General features: G+C 40.1%; 2 protein-coding genes across 2 annotated transcripts in view; both read right to left on the bottom strand.

The window, feature by feature from the left end:
- The window catches only part of LOC137233772 (uncharacterized), a 474,284-nt gene that overhangs the window by 371,648 nt on the left and 84,424 nt on the right, over positions 1–18,212 (bottom strand). The gene's annotated exons all lie outside the window — the stretch shown is intronic.
- LOC137254115 (craniofacial development protein 2-like) lies at positions 49–1,420 on the bottom strand. The gene is made up of 3 exons (XM_067791852.1): positions 1,343–1,420; positions 1,035–1,163; positions 49–968 (listed from the first exon to the last, which is right to left on the bottom strand). Exons 1-3 carry the CDS (start codon positions 1,418–1,420, stop codon positions 285–287), a joined length of 891 nt encoding a protein of 296 aa, XP_067647953.1. The 3' UTR covers positions 49–284.

The raw sequence follows: 18,212 nt of genomic DNA, 5'->3' as shown, positions 1-18,212 counted from the left end.
TTCACACTCACGCCTTTCTGCCCCGCTTTTTCTTCCTGAAAAGGCGTCTCGCTTCCCTTTTTAACTAGCGATAGCGTTCACACACTCCTCTTGTTGCACTCGCTTTTAACGTAGCCCTGTAAGCAGCGTCTTTTCTTTCGGTTGCAACGCGACATTCTTTATCGTACCAGTTGTTTTTCCGTGCGGCAGTATGAAGTGCTTTGGAGATATGCTCCCACTGCTCCTACATTCCTTCAGGCTGAGTTGAGCTCTCAGAGAGCAGGTGTGAGAGTCGAGTTACGAAATCATTGGCAGTCTGTTGCGATTGCAGCCTTTCGACATCTAGCTTTCTTTGTGTTTTTTGTTCCTTGGTTTTTGGCCGCACAGTGGCGGGTGCGCATTTTGGCACCGACTAGATAATAATCCGAGTCGATGTTAGGTCCTCGGATCGTGCGCACATCTAAAACACTAGAGGCATGCCGTCTGTCTATCACAACGCGATCGATCTGATTGCGAGTATTTCCATCAGGGGAAAGCCATGTAGCTTGATGTATATTTTTATGCATGAACCTCGTGCTGAATACGACCATGTTTCGAGCACCGGAAAAGTCAATCAGTCTCAGTCCATTGGGAGAAGTTTCATTATGTAGGCTGTACTCACCGACTGTAGGGCCAAAAACACTTTTGGCCACCCTGGCGTTAAAGTCACCAAGCACGACTTTTATATCATGGCGGGGGCAGCGCTCGTATGTGCGTTCTAATTGTTCATAAAAAGCGTCTTTCACCTCATCGCCTTTCTCCTCTGTAGGCGCATGAGAGCAGACGAATGATATATTAAAAAATTTTGCTTTTATTCGAATAGCCGCGAGACGTTCGTCCCCAGGCGTGAACGCCAATAATTGGCGACAAAGTCTCTCTCCCACCACGAATCCGATGCCGAAACTGCGCTTATTTGTATGGCCACTCCAATAGATGTCCCAATTTTTAATCTTATTTATTCCTTGCTTCGTCCAACGCATTTCCTGGATGGCGGTGATGTCAGATTTTGCTTTGACGAGGACATCAACCAGCCGGGCATCTGCACCAATCCCATTCAGGGAGCGGACGTTCCAGGTGCATGCCCTCAATTCATTGTCCTTCAAACGTTTGCCACGTGGCGGGTCCGAAGCCCAGCGCACAACCCGCTCAGCGGGGTTGAAAATATTACTTGCAGGTATAGCGAGCCGGTTGCTCCAAAACAGACGCCCGCTTGCAGCCGCGCCTAGTGGTGAACAGACGCTACCGGTGGGAGATCCCCCGGCTAGCCCTTAAACCGATTATGTCAGAGTGGCCTAGCCATGTTGTCGCCTTCGATGTCTTTTACTATTTCGAAATCATGACTGTCAACAGTAGCTTGGTTGCCAAGGCGCAAATGAGCTTTGCTCGATGACAGCAGGTACATCGTTTGCCCTCATTCACCACCAAACCATCCTTACCGCTTTTCTTCCAGTTTGGAGTAAACAGAACCAACGGCACGGGTGGTCAGGCCGATAATATCAATGTCATCAGCATATGCCAGCAATACGACCTACTACATAGGTTAAAAATGAAATGTTTAGGATCACTACCACAATCACGAGACACTGGTCGCTTGGTCTTCATGCTGAGCTAGAGCATTTACTAATTTCAAATAAATTTAAATGCTTAAAGAGAGACTAGTTAAATGAGCACTCCAGTTTCACACTCAACATTTAACATGCAACTCTGTAACACCCACACACACACACACCTATACACATACACAATGTAACACAGCACAAAAAGAAACGTCAGACATTATTATAACAAAAATACACAAAAAAAAAGGCACATAAGTTCGCGATCAGCGAAGCGATCACACGCCTCCGCACTCGGGAAATAAAGTTGGAAATTTTGAATTTGAATTTGAATTGCCGATATATATATTTTTTCGAAGTTTGGTTACGCGTAAGTACCAAGTGCCGTGCGCCGCCCCTGCGACACTTGCAGCGAAATAACCCCATGCCTATTTATTTAGAGACACAAAGTTTAATATAATGAATTTAATTTAAGAATTCATGGATCACGACTTTTAGGTCTTTCTTGTTTGCCGGCAAAAGTACAACTAAACTCTTTCGCTTCTTGTTCGTTTCTCTTCGCTGCCACAGAACACATCTATATTGGGTTCCAGGGCATAAGCTAATAGATGAGAATAAAAAAGCGGATGCTTTATCTAAAAGGGGCGCATTTTAACCTAACCTAACCTAACCGGTCAATGTAATGTTGTGTTTTTTGCACAATTTAATCTTAACGCTCTGGTTTTTGCATTAACAAATATGTAATATGAATATAAATGGAATTATTTCAAAATCATTAAGAAAAAGTATTTCAGGGGAGTACCGGAGCCTACCTTTTTCAGATATCCACCACATAATTTCTTCTATTTATCACTGTGTGGTTATTTTCGCGAATATGAGCATTTCGCGATTTGATATTGGTATATCGCAATAGTTTTATGTTGTATTTTCTTCGTGGGGCTGGCCCGCGGGTATTGGCTAGTTTTACGAAAATGTGAAAGATGAACAGATATTTAAATCCATAAAAAATTAACGTCTCATTAGCACTTAAGGCAAGATCTTGATTATGTCAACTCACTTAAGTTGTATGTGTTGTTAATCAAAATTTAGTGCACTGCTCCCAATTCCGGTTTTGTAGTAGTGTACGATGGAATATTACCACCTTGAAAACAGATACAACTAATTAATAGTAGCCATTGCACTTTTCATTAAAAATACATTCAATGTACACATGTCAACTTAATAACACGCTTTGCAAATACACATTGGCAAGTCCTTGGTAACGGACACGCAATTCGCATGCATTTCAACGTGGATAAATGAGAACATGAGCAGCGGACTGAGCGGATTTTACAATATTTGAATCAACAATTGTGGCTTCCTCAAAAATGTAAGTACATATATATGACCATATGATGAGGTTCGGACTCGACAAGAAATAGAAGTAAATTTTTAATGCTTTTGAACGTATGCAAAAAAGTCCGGGCTAAGTGTCCAAAACCCCCTTTTCATAAGCGGATACGTGTACTTGTATATAACTTTCGCTCTGTTTATTCTTCGATACATTTTTATGTCATTCAATAGAGTTCGTTCTTGTGTTTCTAACGATGTACATATTTTAGTTTAATGGAAGAAATAGCACAAAAGTACAAAATAAACCAAAACTTTAAAGAGGCCTTATATAATTTTGCGTTCAAATAACTCACGAATGTCGTATTTTTACACAAAACGCTAAAAAATTATACCGCTATGCATTTGCTACGTCATGGCAAATACACAACATCAAAAACCGTAGTTTATTTTTTCATTTTTGAATAGCAAATTAACATCTGTAAAAACAAAACAAAATATGCAAAGAATAAATGTAAAACGAAATAATGTGTTCAGGATCCGTAGTTTTCATTTGCTATAGCAACGTTTCCAACACCAAATACACAAAATTCTGAACTCCCTTGTTACTATTATATTTTGTTAGTAAAACATCAAAATTTACAAAATCGATGAAGCCTTTATTTCAAATTATGTTTCTCTGTCCAGGATGAGGGGAAAGAACAAACTATTTGATTTCCACATCATACAAATATTTGGCCTGAGTCTGACCACTTTTGATTTTCGGTTCGTGATGGACGTTATTTGGGATTCGCCCACTTATAAATAAACAAACAATTGCAAAGATATTATGTTTCGAAAAAGTATAGGAAAATGCGTCATTTCATTTCGCTAGAATATCAATAAAGACATTTGGTTTTTTATTTTGATAGAGCAAAATATGTTTGTTCAGCTAATTAAAACAAACAAAAAACAAGGAAGGGTCTCTAAGTTTGGATGTAACCGAATATTATATATTCAGTGTGGCTCTAGAAATGTTTTGCAATGCTTGATCGGAATAAAGGTGGGGCACCACCTATTAAAAAAAATGTGTCTTAATTTTCTCTTACAATAAAACTTGATAAGTGCAATATCGTTGATACAAAACTATTTTTCGCTAAGACATATGTAGCGTACTATTCTGGTCTACGACCCTTTTAAATATCTTTTATATAAAAGTGGGCGTGGTTTTTAACCGATTCCGTCCATTTTCCTAGAAATATTTCCTGCTATAAGGAAAATATGTGTACCAAATCTTATTACGATCCTTTAATTTTTCTTCGAGTTATGGCTTCCGAAACATAGGAAATTGTTTGGTCATAAAAGGGGCGGTATCACACCCATTTTCAAAAATTAAATTTGTTTCCTTTTTCTTGTTATAATTTTACTTGGAAAATGAAACACCTTATTTGCATAGATATAGCTTATTTTATTCGTCCACGACCCTTTACGGTTAGAGGTGTTGATTCCACATTACAATTAAAGAGATGGTTGGTGTCATGTGGGGACACATTGCAAGCGGAGCATACATTTTTTATATCGGGGTTGATTCCAGATAGGTAAGAGTTTAACCTATTACAGTATCCAGATCGAAGTTGAGCTAGAGTGACTTGTGTTTCCCTGATGAGTGTGCGTTCCTCTTTCGAAATTTTTGGGTATTGTTCATTGAGTACTGAATTCATTCGGAAATTTCTGGCATAAAGGTCCGATGTCTGTTTGTGGAGTTCACTGAGGACCTGCTTGTGTTTTTTGGCTTCATACGGCTGGATTCTCAGGTGCCGTATTTCGTCATAATGCTTACGGAGATGACTCCTTAAGCCCCTGGGCTGTATTGGCCCATCAATCAGATGTCCGTTGGGATGCCCAGGTTTCTGGGGATTCAGCAGGAAAAGTTTGGTTAGCATTTCATTTCTCTCCTTAATGGGGAATATTCTCGCCTCATTATGTAGATGGTGTTATAGGGACATAAGAAGACCAAAGTGAGTAGTCTTTAGGCTTGGCGACCATATCGGGGACTCGTAGCAAGCAATCGGCTGGCCAATTGCTTTGTAAGTGGTAATGAGCGTTTTTCTATCTTTACCCCAAGTACTGCCAGCAAGAGATTTGAGGATTTTATTGCGGCCCTGGATTTTTCGGTACAATTGCGGCTGTGTGCTGACCAAAATTTAGATCCCGATCAAACGTCACACCCAAGATTTTGGGGTGTAAGACAGTCGGTAGCGTAGTGCCAATGACGTGGATGTTCAAAGTGGTCGACATTTGGGACATCCATGATGTAAATAAGGTCGCCGATGATTTAGTCAGTGATAATGACAGGTTTCGCGTGATGAAAAATCTGGAGAGATTAAGGAGGTAGCCTTTTAATTTATGGCAAAGCTTATGGATCTGTGGGCCTGGGCCTGTGACCATTATTGTGCAGTCATCGGCGTAGGAAACCATAGTAATTCCTTCTGGTGGCGAAGGTAGCTTTGATATGAAGAGGTTAAACAAAAGTTGGGATAGGACACCAGCCTGTGGCTCACCTTGTTTAAGTCTTCTTGGTTTTGATGTTTCGTTTCTAAATTGCACCGATGCTTGCCGTCCACCCAGATAATTTGCGGTCCACCTTTTAAGACTTGTGGGAAGGGTAGACCCATCGAAAACTTTTGGGTCTTTTTGAGTGGTGTATGACAAAAGCGCGGCCGCCTCTATTTCCGCTCTCGCGATCTTTTCTGTGGACATTATCCCCAGAATTTTAACTTTGTATTGACAGTCACGTAGCAATTAAGGCAATAATCTCGCATAGCAAAGCAACTAAATACGTGTTAGAGTGTATGCAGTCTCTGGAGAGAATCGTAACAGGGAGAAGCATACATCTATATTGGGTCCCAGGGCATATGGGAATAGATGGGAATGAAGAAGCGGATGAACTAGCTAAAAAGGGCACATCCCTTGAAGCTTACTCAGTAGACGCCCCAGTTAGACCGGGCGAGATTAAGCGAAGGCGAGAGGTGCACATGATCGACCAAGCGGGTAGGTCTTACAACCTTAGATTAACAAAGTTGCTTCTATCATTAAAAAGAGAGGACTATAGACCCATGACGGATATTCTGACTGGACACAGCCTTTTGGCGTCACATGCCTTTAAATTAGGCTTGGGCAGTGATAGCAGATGTAGGAAGTGCGGGTTGGAGAAAGAAACGAGCGAGCATGTTCTGTGCAACCATCTCTTGGACCAGACACACTGACAAGAGTATAACCGTCCTAAGAAGATTCTTTTAAGGCAGACACAGTAAAACTATTTCTCAGGACCGGGGTCAGGAAATTGGATTGGGTTCGATACACTCCCGGAGCAAGAGTATATGGAGAAGTCCCGTCAAGGAGCTGCTGGGGGATGACAATTTTTGGGAGGGGCGCAACAAATTAAATGGGGTTACACTGAAATGAGTAAAATTCTGTCCAAATAACACCACACAATCACTTCTTAATAAGTGAGATAAGCCTATGGACACACTCATCAATACTCACTTCCCTGGATGCGATCTAGCACCAGTAAAAGAATCTCTCTGCAGAGACTCTCAACCCACAGAGGGCTTACTGGACAGGATAATAGAAGAAAAGATCAGGTTTGCTTTCAGTGGCTTCTCTCCATTTAAATCGCCCAGTCTGAATGGCGTTATCCCGGTAATGCTACAAAAGCTAGGTGATCCAATGATACTCTGTCTGGAAACGGTATATAGAGCGAGTATCGCCCTGATCTATATTCCACAAAGTTGGAGAAAAACAAAAGTAACCTTTCTGCCAAAAGCAGGTAGGCGCACACACGAAAATGTCAAAGAATACAGGCCAATAAGCCTCACATCCTTCATGCTCAAGGTCCTTGAGAGGCTTCTGGATATCTATATTAGATCAAAAATAACATGTTCAAACCTGTCAAAGGCACATCACGTCTACATGAGGGAAGATCTACGGAGACCGCGCTCCATGAGATAACGGGTTTTGTGGAAAATCACTACATTACATACAATTCACACTAGCAGCTTTCCTAGATATAGAAGGCGCCTTCAACTGCATCGAAACCGGCAGAATTGTAGAAGCCCTGCAAAGGAACGGAGTTGACAACCATATTTGTGGATGGACTCAATCAATGCTGGAAAACAGAACCATATAAGCGGATATCGGCTCAGTGACAATGACCCGCAAAGTGGGTAGAGGTACACCCCAGGGCGGGATCCTCTCGCCACTACTCTGGGTCATTGCACTGAACGAGATACTACTCGAACTCGACAAGAATGGTGTTAAGGCAGTAGCTTACAGAGAACAGGACTGATACTGTTCAGTAACAGAACGACAATACCAACATTTCGACTGCCCTCACTAGATGGTACGGAACTCTCGCTTTCAACTAGAATTAAGTACATACGCGTCGTACCAGACAACAAGTTAAATTAGAAAACCAATACCGAAAATAGAGTAGAGAAGGCGTATATCGCATACTACTCGTGCAAGAGAATAGTTAGCAGAAATTGGGGGCTAAAGTCAAAACTTATGATGTGGCTCTTCACCGCGGTCATAAGGCCCATCCTGGCGTACGGAGCCATAGCATGGTCGCCTGGCCTGAACAAGCAATACAACCCTAAAAAACTTGACAAAATACAAAGGGCGGCATGTGCAGGGGTAACAGGCGCACTTAGACCATGCCCTTCGGACGCACTAAACGTTACATTTGACCTGCTGCCACTGACCCTCCACATCAGATATATAGCGATCAGCACAGCCATCAGGCTAAGGGAGTCTAGATGCTGGAAAGAAAAACGATATGGCCACAGTGACATCCTAACAAGGCTCGCCGATGTGGTTTAGACAACAGATTACCTCTCAAAAATACTGATCTTCGACAGAAATTACAAGGTGCAGATACCCTCTAGAACGGATTGGTTGGCCGACAGAGCTGGCAGCGAGGCGGTCACCTCACTCTACACTGACCGACTGTCGTTGGCGCAGTTGTCTTCTCCAACCAACTAAAAGTCGAAATCCCCATCCGTCTTCCACACGCTGCTACGTGAAGCAGCTAACCAAGCAGCTATCACACTCAGCTGGGTTCCGAGTCACAGGAACATTGATGGCAACGAAAAAGGGATTGGTACTCTACGGACACCTGCAGGATCACCAGGCTAATCTGGCCAGAGTCAACCAGAAAAGAGCCGATGACCTACTAAATAGGTCTAGGAAGGAAATATAGAGAATCACGGCCATTATTACAGGGCACTGGCCGTTTGGCCCACATGCAAGTAGAATGGGTATCCCCTACAATGAGAGGTGTAGGAGCTGTAGACAGAAGGGTGCCGAGGAAGCGGTTACTTACTTCCTCTGCGCGTGCCCAGCCCTCGCGAATTTGCGGTCCCGAACTTTAGGCAGCTATGCGTTTCTGTACTTAGGAGCGGTGTCAAACTGCCGCATCAAGGACATCAGTAGGTTTATTGTTTTAAACAAGTGGTTTGAGTAAAACAATACGCAGGTTACATCAGCCAAAATATAATTAGTTCCAGGAGAAAGTTCATCAAAATGGCGCCTAGAGAGCTACTTCGGCCCGGCTCCATAGCCGTGCAACACAGCAACCAACCAACTAAAATGACAGTCCTTGGTCGGGAAAAATCCCGGGTCGCTCCGGTACATAAAACCCACTGCCTCATTTTTAATAGCGCTGGGAGATGAGCGCCTAAGAACTAGAGGTTTACGCCGATCACTTTATTGGCGGCGGCGGCGTAGGTTCTATTATATACCGGCGGCGGCGGCGTTGGTGGCGCGCCGGTGTACGCCGGTGGTCTTACTTTAAAAAGCTTGATTTTTCTATTTAAAAAAATAAAATTTACGAAAGGTTTTGTTTGTATGTATTTAAGGAAATCAACGTATTGGCCATTTCGAAAGATCCGTAGTTTTTGCCTCAAGATCACGCAGACCGTTCAAAAATGTTCAGGCGCAGCTCCTTGCGGAGGGATTGTCCCTCGTTTGCTTATTCCGAGAGGCTTCGAAACTAACCCCGGTCTTCGGAATTGGTACTGCTGTGTCTTCAGAAAAGAAATAGATATACGTAAAATATGCACACTTTTGTCTGTATATCTCGTGCAAAGCGTAGTTTCACCTAGGGTTAGCTCCTAATAATCGTCGTGAACACAATTTCTCTAAATCATTTGTGGCTCCTTGGCGGTCACGCACAAAGGCGACTTACGGTTGCTATTAATGGTCTATTAATACTCATGACTCTCGTGGCACAGGGCGCCTCCAGTTTTTTCGGCTGTTTTTAAGAGCTACAATTCCCGATGTGCGAACAGTAGCAATCCCGAACACCAGTCGCTACCACACCTCCTGACCCTCACACCATATGCCAGCACAGAAGCTATAGGACTGCGACTTCGAACTCATACCTTCGTCGACGTCACTTTCCTAGAAGCTCTAGGTGTAGCTCCGAAGACTTTCCAATGGATGCTTTTGTCGCGCTATGCTGCCGAGCTACACCAGAGAAACACCTTGAAACGTTAGGGAATGACTATTCGGCCAAGGATGCAGCCCTCGAAATGATAAGCAGTATAAGTGGATGTCATTGCGTAATGGGTGAAAATCGTTTTACAAGGACCCTGCATAAAATTTTTAAAATTTAGACCAAAGTTTACAGACGTTTGTATTCACAACATTGATTTCAATAGTCTTCGTTAAATCAAAACGATATTTTTTGAAAGTCGACCGATTTTAACTTGAAAGATATTAACTGCTGTTTTCCGGCCTTATGATATAAGAGCCCATTATGGATGACCGCGTAGCTTCAGTTTGCGGACTAGTTCGACTGACTACGTTAGGGTAGTAGCACACACGGTCATTAGTTCGACTGTCTTGGGAAAGCTTTTGCTTCACCACTTTGAGTGTTCTTGCGAAGGACAAAGCCTCACCAGGTAAATATATGTGCCTACGTATTCACATTTGTAAAAGCCGTAACGTGTAGGTGATATTTAAACTTGGTTGATAGGCTATAATCAATGTGATTCACTCCAAGGGACTAGTTTTGGATAGAGCCACCAACTTTAGGAAATGTCAAAGCGGGAGACTTGGGTGTTGAAGGATGAAGTGTGAAAATCAAAAGTAACATTTCAGACGCTATTGTATAGCTTCGCAAATGAACAGCAGATGTTTGAATGTAAACCCAAGTGATTTTTCAAACCCTTCTCATACGTACATAAATCATCAACTTAAGTATGAGGTAAGAATCATTTCAAAGGAGTGTTTATGCCCCTAGAACCTAGTAAAGGATTTGGCATCACTGATTCCGCTTACTCTTTCAGCCAATCGCAATGTAAATTTTAAAAAAATCGGCACCTTTTTGTGTAATTTGGTTCTTTTTAACAACTTGAGGACAGTTTGAAAACATGTTCGCCTTGGGTAATTTTATTTGAATTGATTGTTCATTATTAATTTTTTGAAAAAAATATCTAAATTTATAATGTAACTCTTCTTTTATTGTTTTGTTTAAATAAGTCCGTGTTAAGCTAGCATTGAAAGAGTCTGTTTTTTTAAATAACTTTTGAAAATTTAGAAAGAGGTAAATTTCATAATTAGTTTCTTATAACTGGCAGCGATGCGCATCCGTTGATACACCTTCGGCCATATCCGACCAATTTTCGACATGAACAATAAATGGCCTAAAGAGTCTTAAATTAGTAGAAAATATAGTACCACGCCGGACGCCGCCGCCGCCGCCGCCGCGCCGATATTTTTGACATTCGGCGGCGGCGTGCGAAAAACGACCTAAATCGGCGGCGGCGGCGGCGCTTATCGGCGGCGTATATCTCTACTAGGAACGCATATACCAAATTGCAATATTTTAAATCCATAACAAATTAACGTCTCATTAATACTTAAGACAAGATCTTGATTATATCAGCCCATTAAGTGTTTTTACTCAAAATTTAGTGCACTGCTCCAAATCTGGTTTTGTAGTAGTGTACGATGGAATATTACCAACTTGAAAACAGATAAAACTAACTAAGTGCACCTTTTGTTGTTTTCATTGCAAATACATTCATTCTACAGATGTCAACTTAATAACGCACTTTGCAAATACATATGGGCAAGTCCTTGGTAACGGACACGAACATGAGCAGCGGACTGAGCGGATATTACAATATTTGAAGCAACAATATAATAAATCCATTGAAATTTCTATTAGATATTCCCATTTAACCATTATATATTATTACTAGCAGACCCGGCAGACATTGTTCTGCCCTACATTTGGCCTATCTGCATACATTTTAATAAGCTTTTTCCGTCTAACTCTGCCCTACCCCTCTGCACTTTTTCCTAATCTTTTTATTCACTCCTCCCTCCATCTTTTTCGCTTCATGTCCATCTTCGTCTCATTCTATCTCTTTTTCAGTCTCCTTCTCTCTTTTCTCTTTCTCAAGTTTTTCTCCTTCTTCTTCATCTCTTATTGCCAGTCCCAGAGGATGGTATATATTTTGTTCCAGTCCCATTCCGAGTCTCAGTCCCAGTCCCACTCCGAGTCTCAGTCTCAGTCCCATTCCGTTTCTGGTATACTTCTCGGAAAAAAGCATCGTAAATGCTAATATAGGCAAATTTATATAAGAAATTTCCGGCAAATCGAATAGGACGTATGTAAATAGGTATGTGGGTATTATTAATTCTTGTCTTTATTTCGGCTTCGCATGCATATTTATCAGTTTTGCCAGGTTGATGCGACTAAATGAATATCACAATGAACTTTAGAGCTCTCAGCAACAGCTTTCATTTGATATCCATAATACAAACACATTCTAGTGGTATACGGGGTACGGGTATGTTTTGGCCTATATCTCGAGACCCTAGTCACTCAGCGGTGTAAAACTTACTCTGTATTATAGCACACATCAACAGCTTCAATTTGATACCCATAATATAAAAACACATTCTAGGTGTATCCGGGTCAACGTTTTGGGCTATATCTCGAGACCCACGTCTCCCAGTTGTATGAAAATTATCCTGTACTTTAGCACTCATCAACAGCTTTCATTTGGTATCCATATTGTATAAACACATTCTAGGGGTACTCGGATCAACGTTTTGGCCTATATTTCGAGACCCTAGTCACCCAGGGGTATGAAAATTATCCTGTACTTTAGCACTCATCAACAGCTTTCATTTGGTATCCATATTGTATAAACTAATTCTAGGGGTGTACCCGCCACGTTTTGATATCAAGACCCTAGACACGTAGCGAAAAAAGGTAGACGTTGGCGGATTCTCAGACCTACCCAATATGCTCACAAAATCTCATGAGAATCGGTGCAGCCGTTTCGGAGGAGTTAAGCCTCTAAAACCGTGACAGAAGAATTTTATATATTAGATTATATTTTGTTAGTAAAACATCCAAATTTAAAAAACGGATTAAGCCTTTTTTGAAATTATGTTTCTCTGTCCAGGATAGGGGGAAATAATCTATTTTTTATCTACATGAAACGCATATTTCATCTTTAATCCCAAGTGATAGAAATAAAATCTGACCACTTTTGATTTTCGGTTCGTGATGGATTTTATTTGGGATTTGTCCACATATAAATATACAAACAATTGCAAAGAAATTTTGTTTCGAAAGCGTATAGCAAAATGCGTCATTTCATTTCGCTAGAATATCAATAAAGACATTTAATTTTTTATTTTGATGCAGCAATATCTGTTTGTTGAACTAATTAAAACAAACAAAAAACAGGTTAGGGTCTCTAAGTTTGGGTGTAACCCAATATTATATACCCAGCGTGAGTTTGAATTGTGCAGTTCATTTCAGATAAATTACTTTTTAGAATTTTGTTACGAGGGATCTATTTTTTGTTTTTTTTTTTGAGGCTCTAGAAATATTTTGTAATACCTGATCGGAATAGGGGCGTGACACCGCCCATTAAAAATAATGTCTCCTAATTTCCCCTTACAATAAAACTTGGTAAGTGAAATATCGTTGATACAAAACTATTTTTCGTTAAGATATAGCGTATTATTCTAGTCTACGACCCTTTTAAACATCTTTTATATAAAAATGGGCATGGTCCTTCACCAATTTCGTCCATTTTTCTTCGAATAATTCTTTATAGTAAAGGCAACCTCTCTGTCGAATTTTTTTATGATAGGTTTAACTGTTTTTGATTTATGATTAATAACATTTGTATAATTGATTTTATCAAACGTGGGCGGTACCACGCCCATTTTCGAAAAAGTTAAAAGGGCGTGGTTACCATCCGATTTCCCTCATTTTTAATATCGATGGGAGATGAGCGCCAAGGAACCCATATACCAAATTGCAATATTTTTGTCTCAATATTTACAAAAAACTCTCGTGTGCACCGACAGATGGACGGACGGATGAACGGACATGGCTAAATCAGTTCCTTTTTTCATCCTCAGCATTTTGATATATGGAAGCCTATATTTATTTCGATTCGTTTATGCCCGTTATGTTACCAAAGTTAATACACTCTGTGTGCAAAGCACGCGTAGTATAACAAGATTGACTTTTAGTAGTTCTAACTTAAATTTAGATGTTTTTTGTTATTTCAAATTCCTGGAATTAATTTTTTTATTTGCACGACTCAATTAGGTATAAATAGCGCCCACGAAATTAATATCGGCTTTCTTTATTCTTTAAAAGTGGTAGAATAGGTTTTAATATAAAATGAATCAACAAAATAATTTCGCGCTGCTTGTTGTCCTGCTTAGCAGCATTCTAAGCTATACGAACGCACAATTCCGCATTATAGATGGCTGCGATATAAATATAGAGAGCACCCCACACACAGTAGCTATATTGCGTTATAACGTCTATGAGTGTGTTGGTTCCATAGTTAGTATGACAGCGGTGATTACAGCGGCGCATTGCGTAGAAGATGACCTTCTGATTAATATCGCCGTTCTTGCTGGTGTAACCAATGTAAAGAAAGAAAAAGGGCAACGACGCTGTGTGAAGGAAAGACATATTGATGATGAATATAACCCAAAAACATTATTTATGGACATCGCTGTTGTTAAAGTGCATATACCCTTTGAACTGAATAATGCTGTACAAATAATAGAACTTTGCAACGATGAATTAAGACCGGGCAAATGGCTACAAATTAGTGGATGGGGCTGGTTAGATGTAAACAGTGGAACTTATTCTCCTCTTCTCAAAACTAAGCACGTGGAAATAAAACAATGTAGGAATGAAGATAGAAATATATATATGCCGTCATCTTTAAAAGGACTAGCCTTGTATGCTGGACATAATGGAGAAGATATATGTCATTCAGATTCTGGAGCAGCAGGCGTTCTGAACAACCGACTTTGTGCGGTGGCCATAGGTGGCCGCGAAAAGTATCCGGCTTTATATATAGATGTAACAAGTCCAAAAGTTCTAAACTTTATAACAAACAGGATGAAGAATGTTATTATAAATTGACTGTTGATTGGAATATCACCCTAACTCGACTGAGCGCCGAATTTCGAAAGATCTTGGGATAGGGCGTTTTCGAAACAGCAGCTGAAATATGGTGATATTCCGCTCAGCAGTCGAAATTATGCTATTTATTCTAGTATCAGTTACAAATAAATTATTATAATTGTGATTAAATAAATATTTTGTATTGTATGCAATGAAAGTGTGACGTATGTAAATGAATTGAAATTAAGTTGTGAGACCAAACTTTGATCACAACTTTAAAGTCCCTCGTGTATGAATAGATCATGAGATGAAAACAAAATTGCGGAATGACTGCTTTAAGGTACTGGCAAATTCCATGTAAAACAGCTGATCCACAAAATTCTACGGGAGTTAATCTAATCAGTTATTGAAGACATTGAGTAACGCTTTAGTCATTACGATACCATAGCCAACGAATTAGTTTTTGGTTTTCCGCCATATCCATAATCTGTAAATTTTTACATTCATTCACATTTTTGGGATTTTACTCTCCGTTTTTAAATTTTTCGTATTTTCTGTTTTATGAAGTTATGACATTTTTTAGGTTAAGGCACCAATAAGCGATGCCAATATATATACATTTATCTATGATTAAGGGAAAATATGGCCTTTAAAGAGGCGCTATTTTACCAAAATAGAATTTTACTTTGGCCATAGTGTCGCTGGATGTCGCACTAATCGAGCTTTTTAGGATACCCTCGGAAAGCGTTGCCGCTAATTAAAAAAAAAAGAAGATTCACCTCCAAGGAATTCGCTTCCAATTTGCATTGTGCTTCATTTTAGTTTCTCCTACAAATTGGAGAGATGGAACTTACATGTATAATGCAGACAGAAATACACTCGGAGTGGTTGCAAAACCACTGCTTAGGGGCAATCCCGCTTAGAAGGATGTGCTTTCCAATTGAAACAGCTTTTTTCTAAATTGTTGATGTTGCTTTGCGAGGAACTTTAACCCAAGACATTCAATGTGTTTGGCGCTGCACGCTACTGCCATTCCAGCATACACAGTAGCTAACATTAGTTCTCTAGTGCATCTCTAATCGAAAACTAGATTAGAGAACGAGGTTAGAATTCGATTAGAGAACTAATTGGAAAACATTTGAAATGCGATGCTGTCAGAATTATCTATTATTTGTACGATATGATCATTCTTCCTTAGGTCAGATATGAGAGTATTGAATTATGCAAATCAGTAAAAGAATACTCCATGCTGATAGAGTTATACAAATCATTATAGTGCGAGCACCAATTACGCAAGGGATTATTTATTTGTCGGATTATATTTTGTCGGCAAGTTGATAGGTGGAGAGGCACATAGTGTCTAAATGTTCATCTAGTGACAGCGAAGTTTAGGTGACTGACAAGGTAAGGGGAGTCTATCGCACCGATGATAAGCTTGTAAAGGAACATTTCCCCAAGTAATACTTTTCGGTTTTCCAAAGGTGGCGAACTAATACCAAGCAGCCTATTTTTATATGGTGGTAGATGAAGGTTATGATCCCAATTAAGGCCACGGATTGCAAAAATTAAAAATTGTTTCTGAACCGACTCAATTCGCTGTATATAATTTTGATACCGCGGGCACCAGACACACGAGCAGTACTCAAGTATTGAACGTACTAAAGATGTGAAAAGGAGCTTAGTGAGATAAGCAGCATCAAACCCTTTGGCCAAACATTTCGCAAATCCAAGTACCCCCGTTGCTTTGTTAACAATTTATGAAATATGCATATTGGAGCACAGTTTCGTATCAAAGAGAACTCCCAGATCACAAGAGCGTGCTTTTTAACGTATAAGATGTCAAAATTAGCTTCACACAATGAAATGTCATCAGTTGGCATTTCGAACAGTTTAAATCTAGTAAATTCGCTGTACACCAGCATTGAAAAGAGTCCAAGTCGGCCTGCACGAGATGGGAAGGGGATAAATCAGAGGGTAGGTATGCATAGCAGAGTTTAACATCATCCGCATATATAAGAGTTCGGGAAGATAAGATAATTTTTAGTAAATCGTTTATGAATAGGGTAAAAAGTAATGGACCCAAATGACTACCCTGAGGAACCCCAGACTTTACTTTAAACTACTCTAAAAGACAATTGTTGAACAATACTAGTTGGGTCCTGTTGGCGAGATAACTTGCAAGCCAGAGAAGAAAATGCTTCGGAAACACAAGAAAATCTAGTTTAAAAATTAGAAGTTCATTATGGACAGAGTCAAAGGCCGTACTAAAGTCCGTGTAGATCATGTCGATTTGCCTTTTGTTTGAAAATCCCTCCACTACTAAAGAGGTAAACACTAGCAAGTTGGTAGTGGTTGATTTTCGAGGTACAAAATCATGCTGGCTAGGCGATAGCTGAAAACGCAGAATTAGATCTAAACTTAAAATTTTTACACTAGTGCGGCACTATCGAAATAGTACTAATAAATGGAATACATCTATACTAACGATTTGTTATTTAGTTGGGAACTATCGAAAAAGTGCAAACAAAGAATCTAGTTTTAAAGTGAAAATCTAGTATCTAGTTCGGAACTACAGAAAAAAAATGCTACGGGGACCATTTCCACCTTGGTTATAGCTCTGTTAAATTCGCCAGTTGAGAGCACGTAAAAGCGGCAGACTTGCACCAGTAGTGATTCCGAATGCGCTAGAAGCGCACTAGTTTTGAAGTAGTGTTTTTTCCTGCAGGGTTATGAAGGAAATAAATGTTTTTGTCCAGTCTCTGCACTTCAAAATATAATACTACGGTCAAAAACATCACTTATAGATTTTGGCAAAGGCTGGAGATGTTTAGGACGTGTCACGCAGAGGACAAAACTAAGATAATCTAATATAGTACAGATATCACATACAAGTTTTAGTCAGAATAGGAATCGATTAAGGGATGTCGTGAAGGGATCTAATATCAGACTAGATATAAAAAAAATTATTTTAATTTTTTGATTCTTCTTTAAACTTGTAAGACTCCTCTTAACCATCTCCAGCCTGGGCCAAAATTTAATGTGTCCTCTTTTTTTGACTTGGTATTACAGTTTGATAAAATGATACTAGAAAACAAGTACATTGGACTAACAAGGACCATCCTGAGTATGCTAGACATGCATAAAAAACCCGAAAAGATTAAACGGAAATAAATTAGACCTATCCGTTGTTTAGTTGTGGGCGTAGTTAATTTTTTCTTTTAAATTTACATAATAAATTTGTTATTTAAATTCAATTCTTTTTTCAATGCCGTTTTAATTTCTAAAAATAATGTTATCCTGTTAGTTTTTCTCAGCTCTCTCGTGAGTTTAAGTGTTCCTTTAACAAAATTGTTTCCAATGAATAAGGAAAAAGGTTTCATTGCCTACAAATAGAGTTGTTGTTGCAGCGATAAGGTTGCTCCCCGAAGGCTTTGGGGAGTGTTATCGATGTGATGGTCCTTTGCAGGATACAGATCCGGTACGCTCCGGTACCACAGCACCATCAAGGTGCTAGCCCGACCATCTCGGGAACGATTTATGTGGCCACATTAAAACCTTCAGGCCATCCCCTCCCTCCGCAACCCCAAGTTCCATGAGGAGCTTAGGGTCGCCAGAGCCTCGTCTGTTAGTAAAACAGGATTCGCCGCGGATAGGTGAGGTTGACGATTGGGGTTGGGCTGGCAACCTGAAGGGTTGCGCTACACAGCCCCTTGAATCTGGTATTTTAGTCGCCTCTTACAACAGGCATACCTACCGCGGGTATATTCTGACCCCCTAACCCGCTGAAGTCATTTTGCATAGCATTAGGTGACCTAGTTGAAAAGTTAGAGTTTAAGAGTGCAACATGAGGGTTAAAT

The sequence above is a fragment of the Eurosta solidaginis genome, chromosome 5, assembly GCF_040869045.1.
Source record: "Eurosta solidaginis isolate ZX-2024a chromosome 5, ASM4086904v1, whole genome shotgun sequence".
Classification (NCBI taxonomy): domain Eukaryota; kingdom Metazoa; phylum Arthropoda; class Insecta; order Diptera; family Tephritidae; genus Eurosta; species Eurosta solidaginis.
The sequence above is the reverse complement of the archived record's forward strand: the minus strand, read 5'-3'. Positions and strand labels throughout refer to the sequence as shown.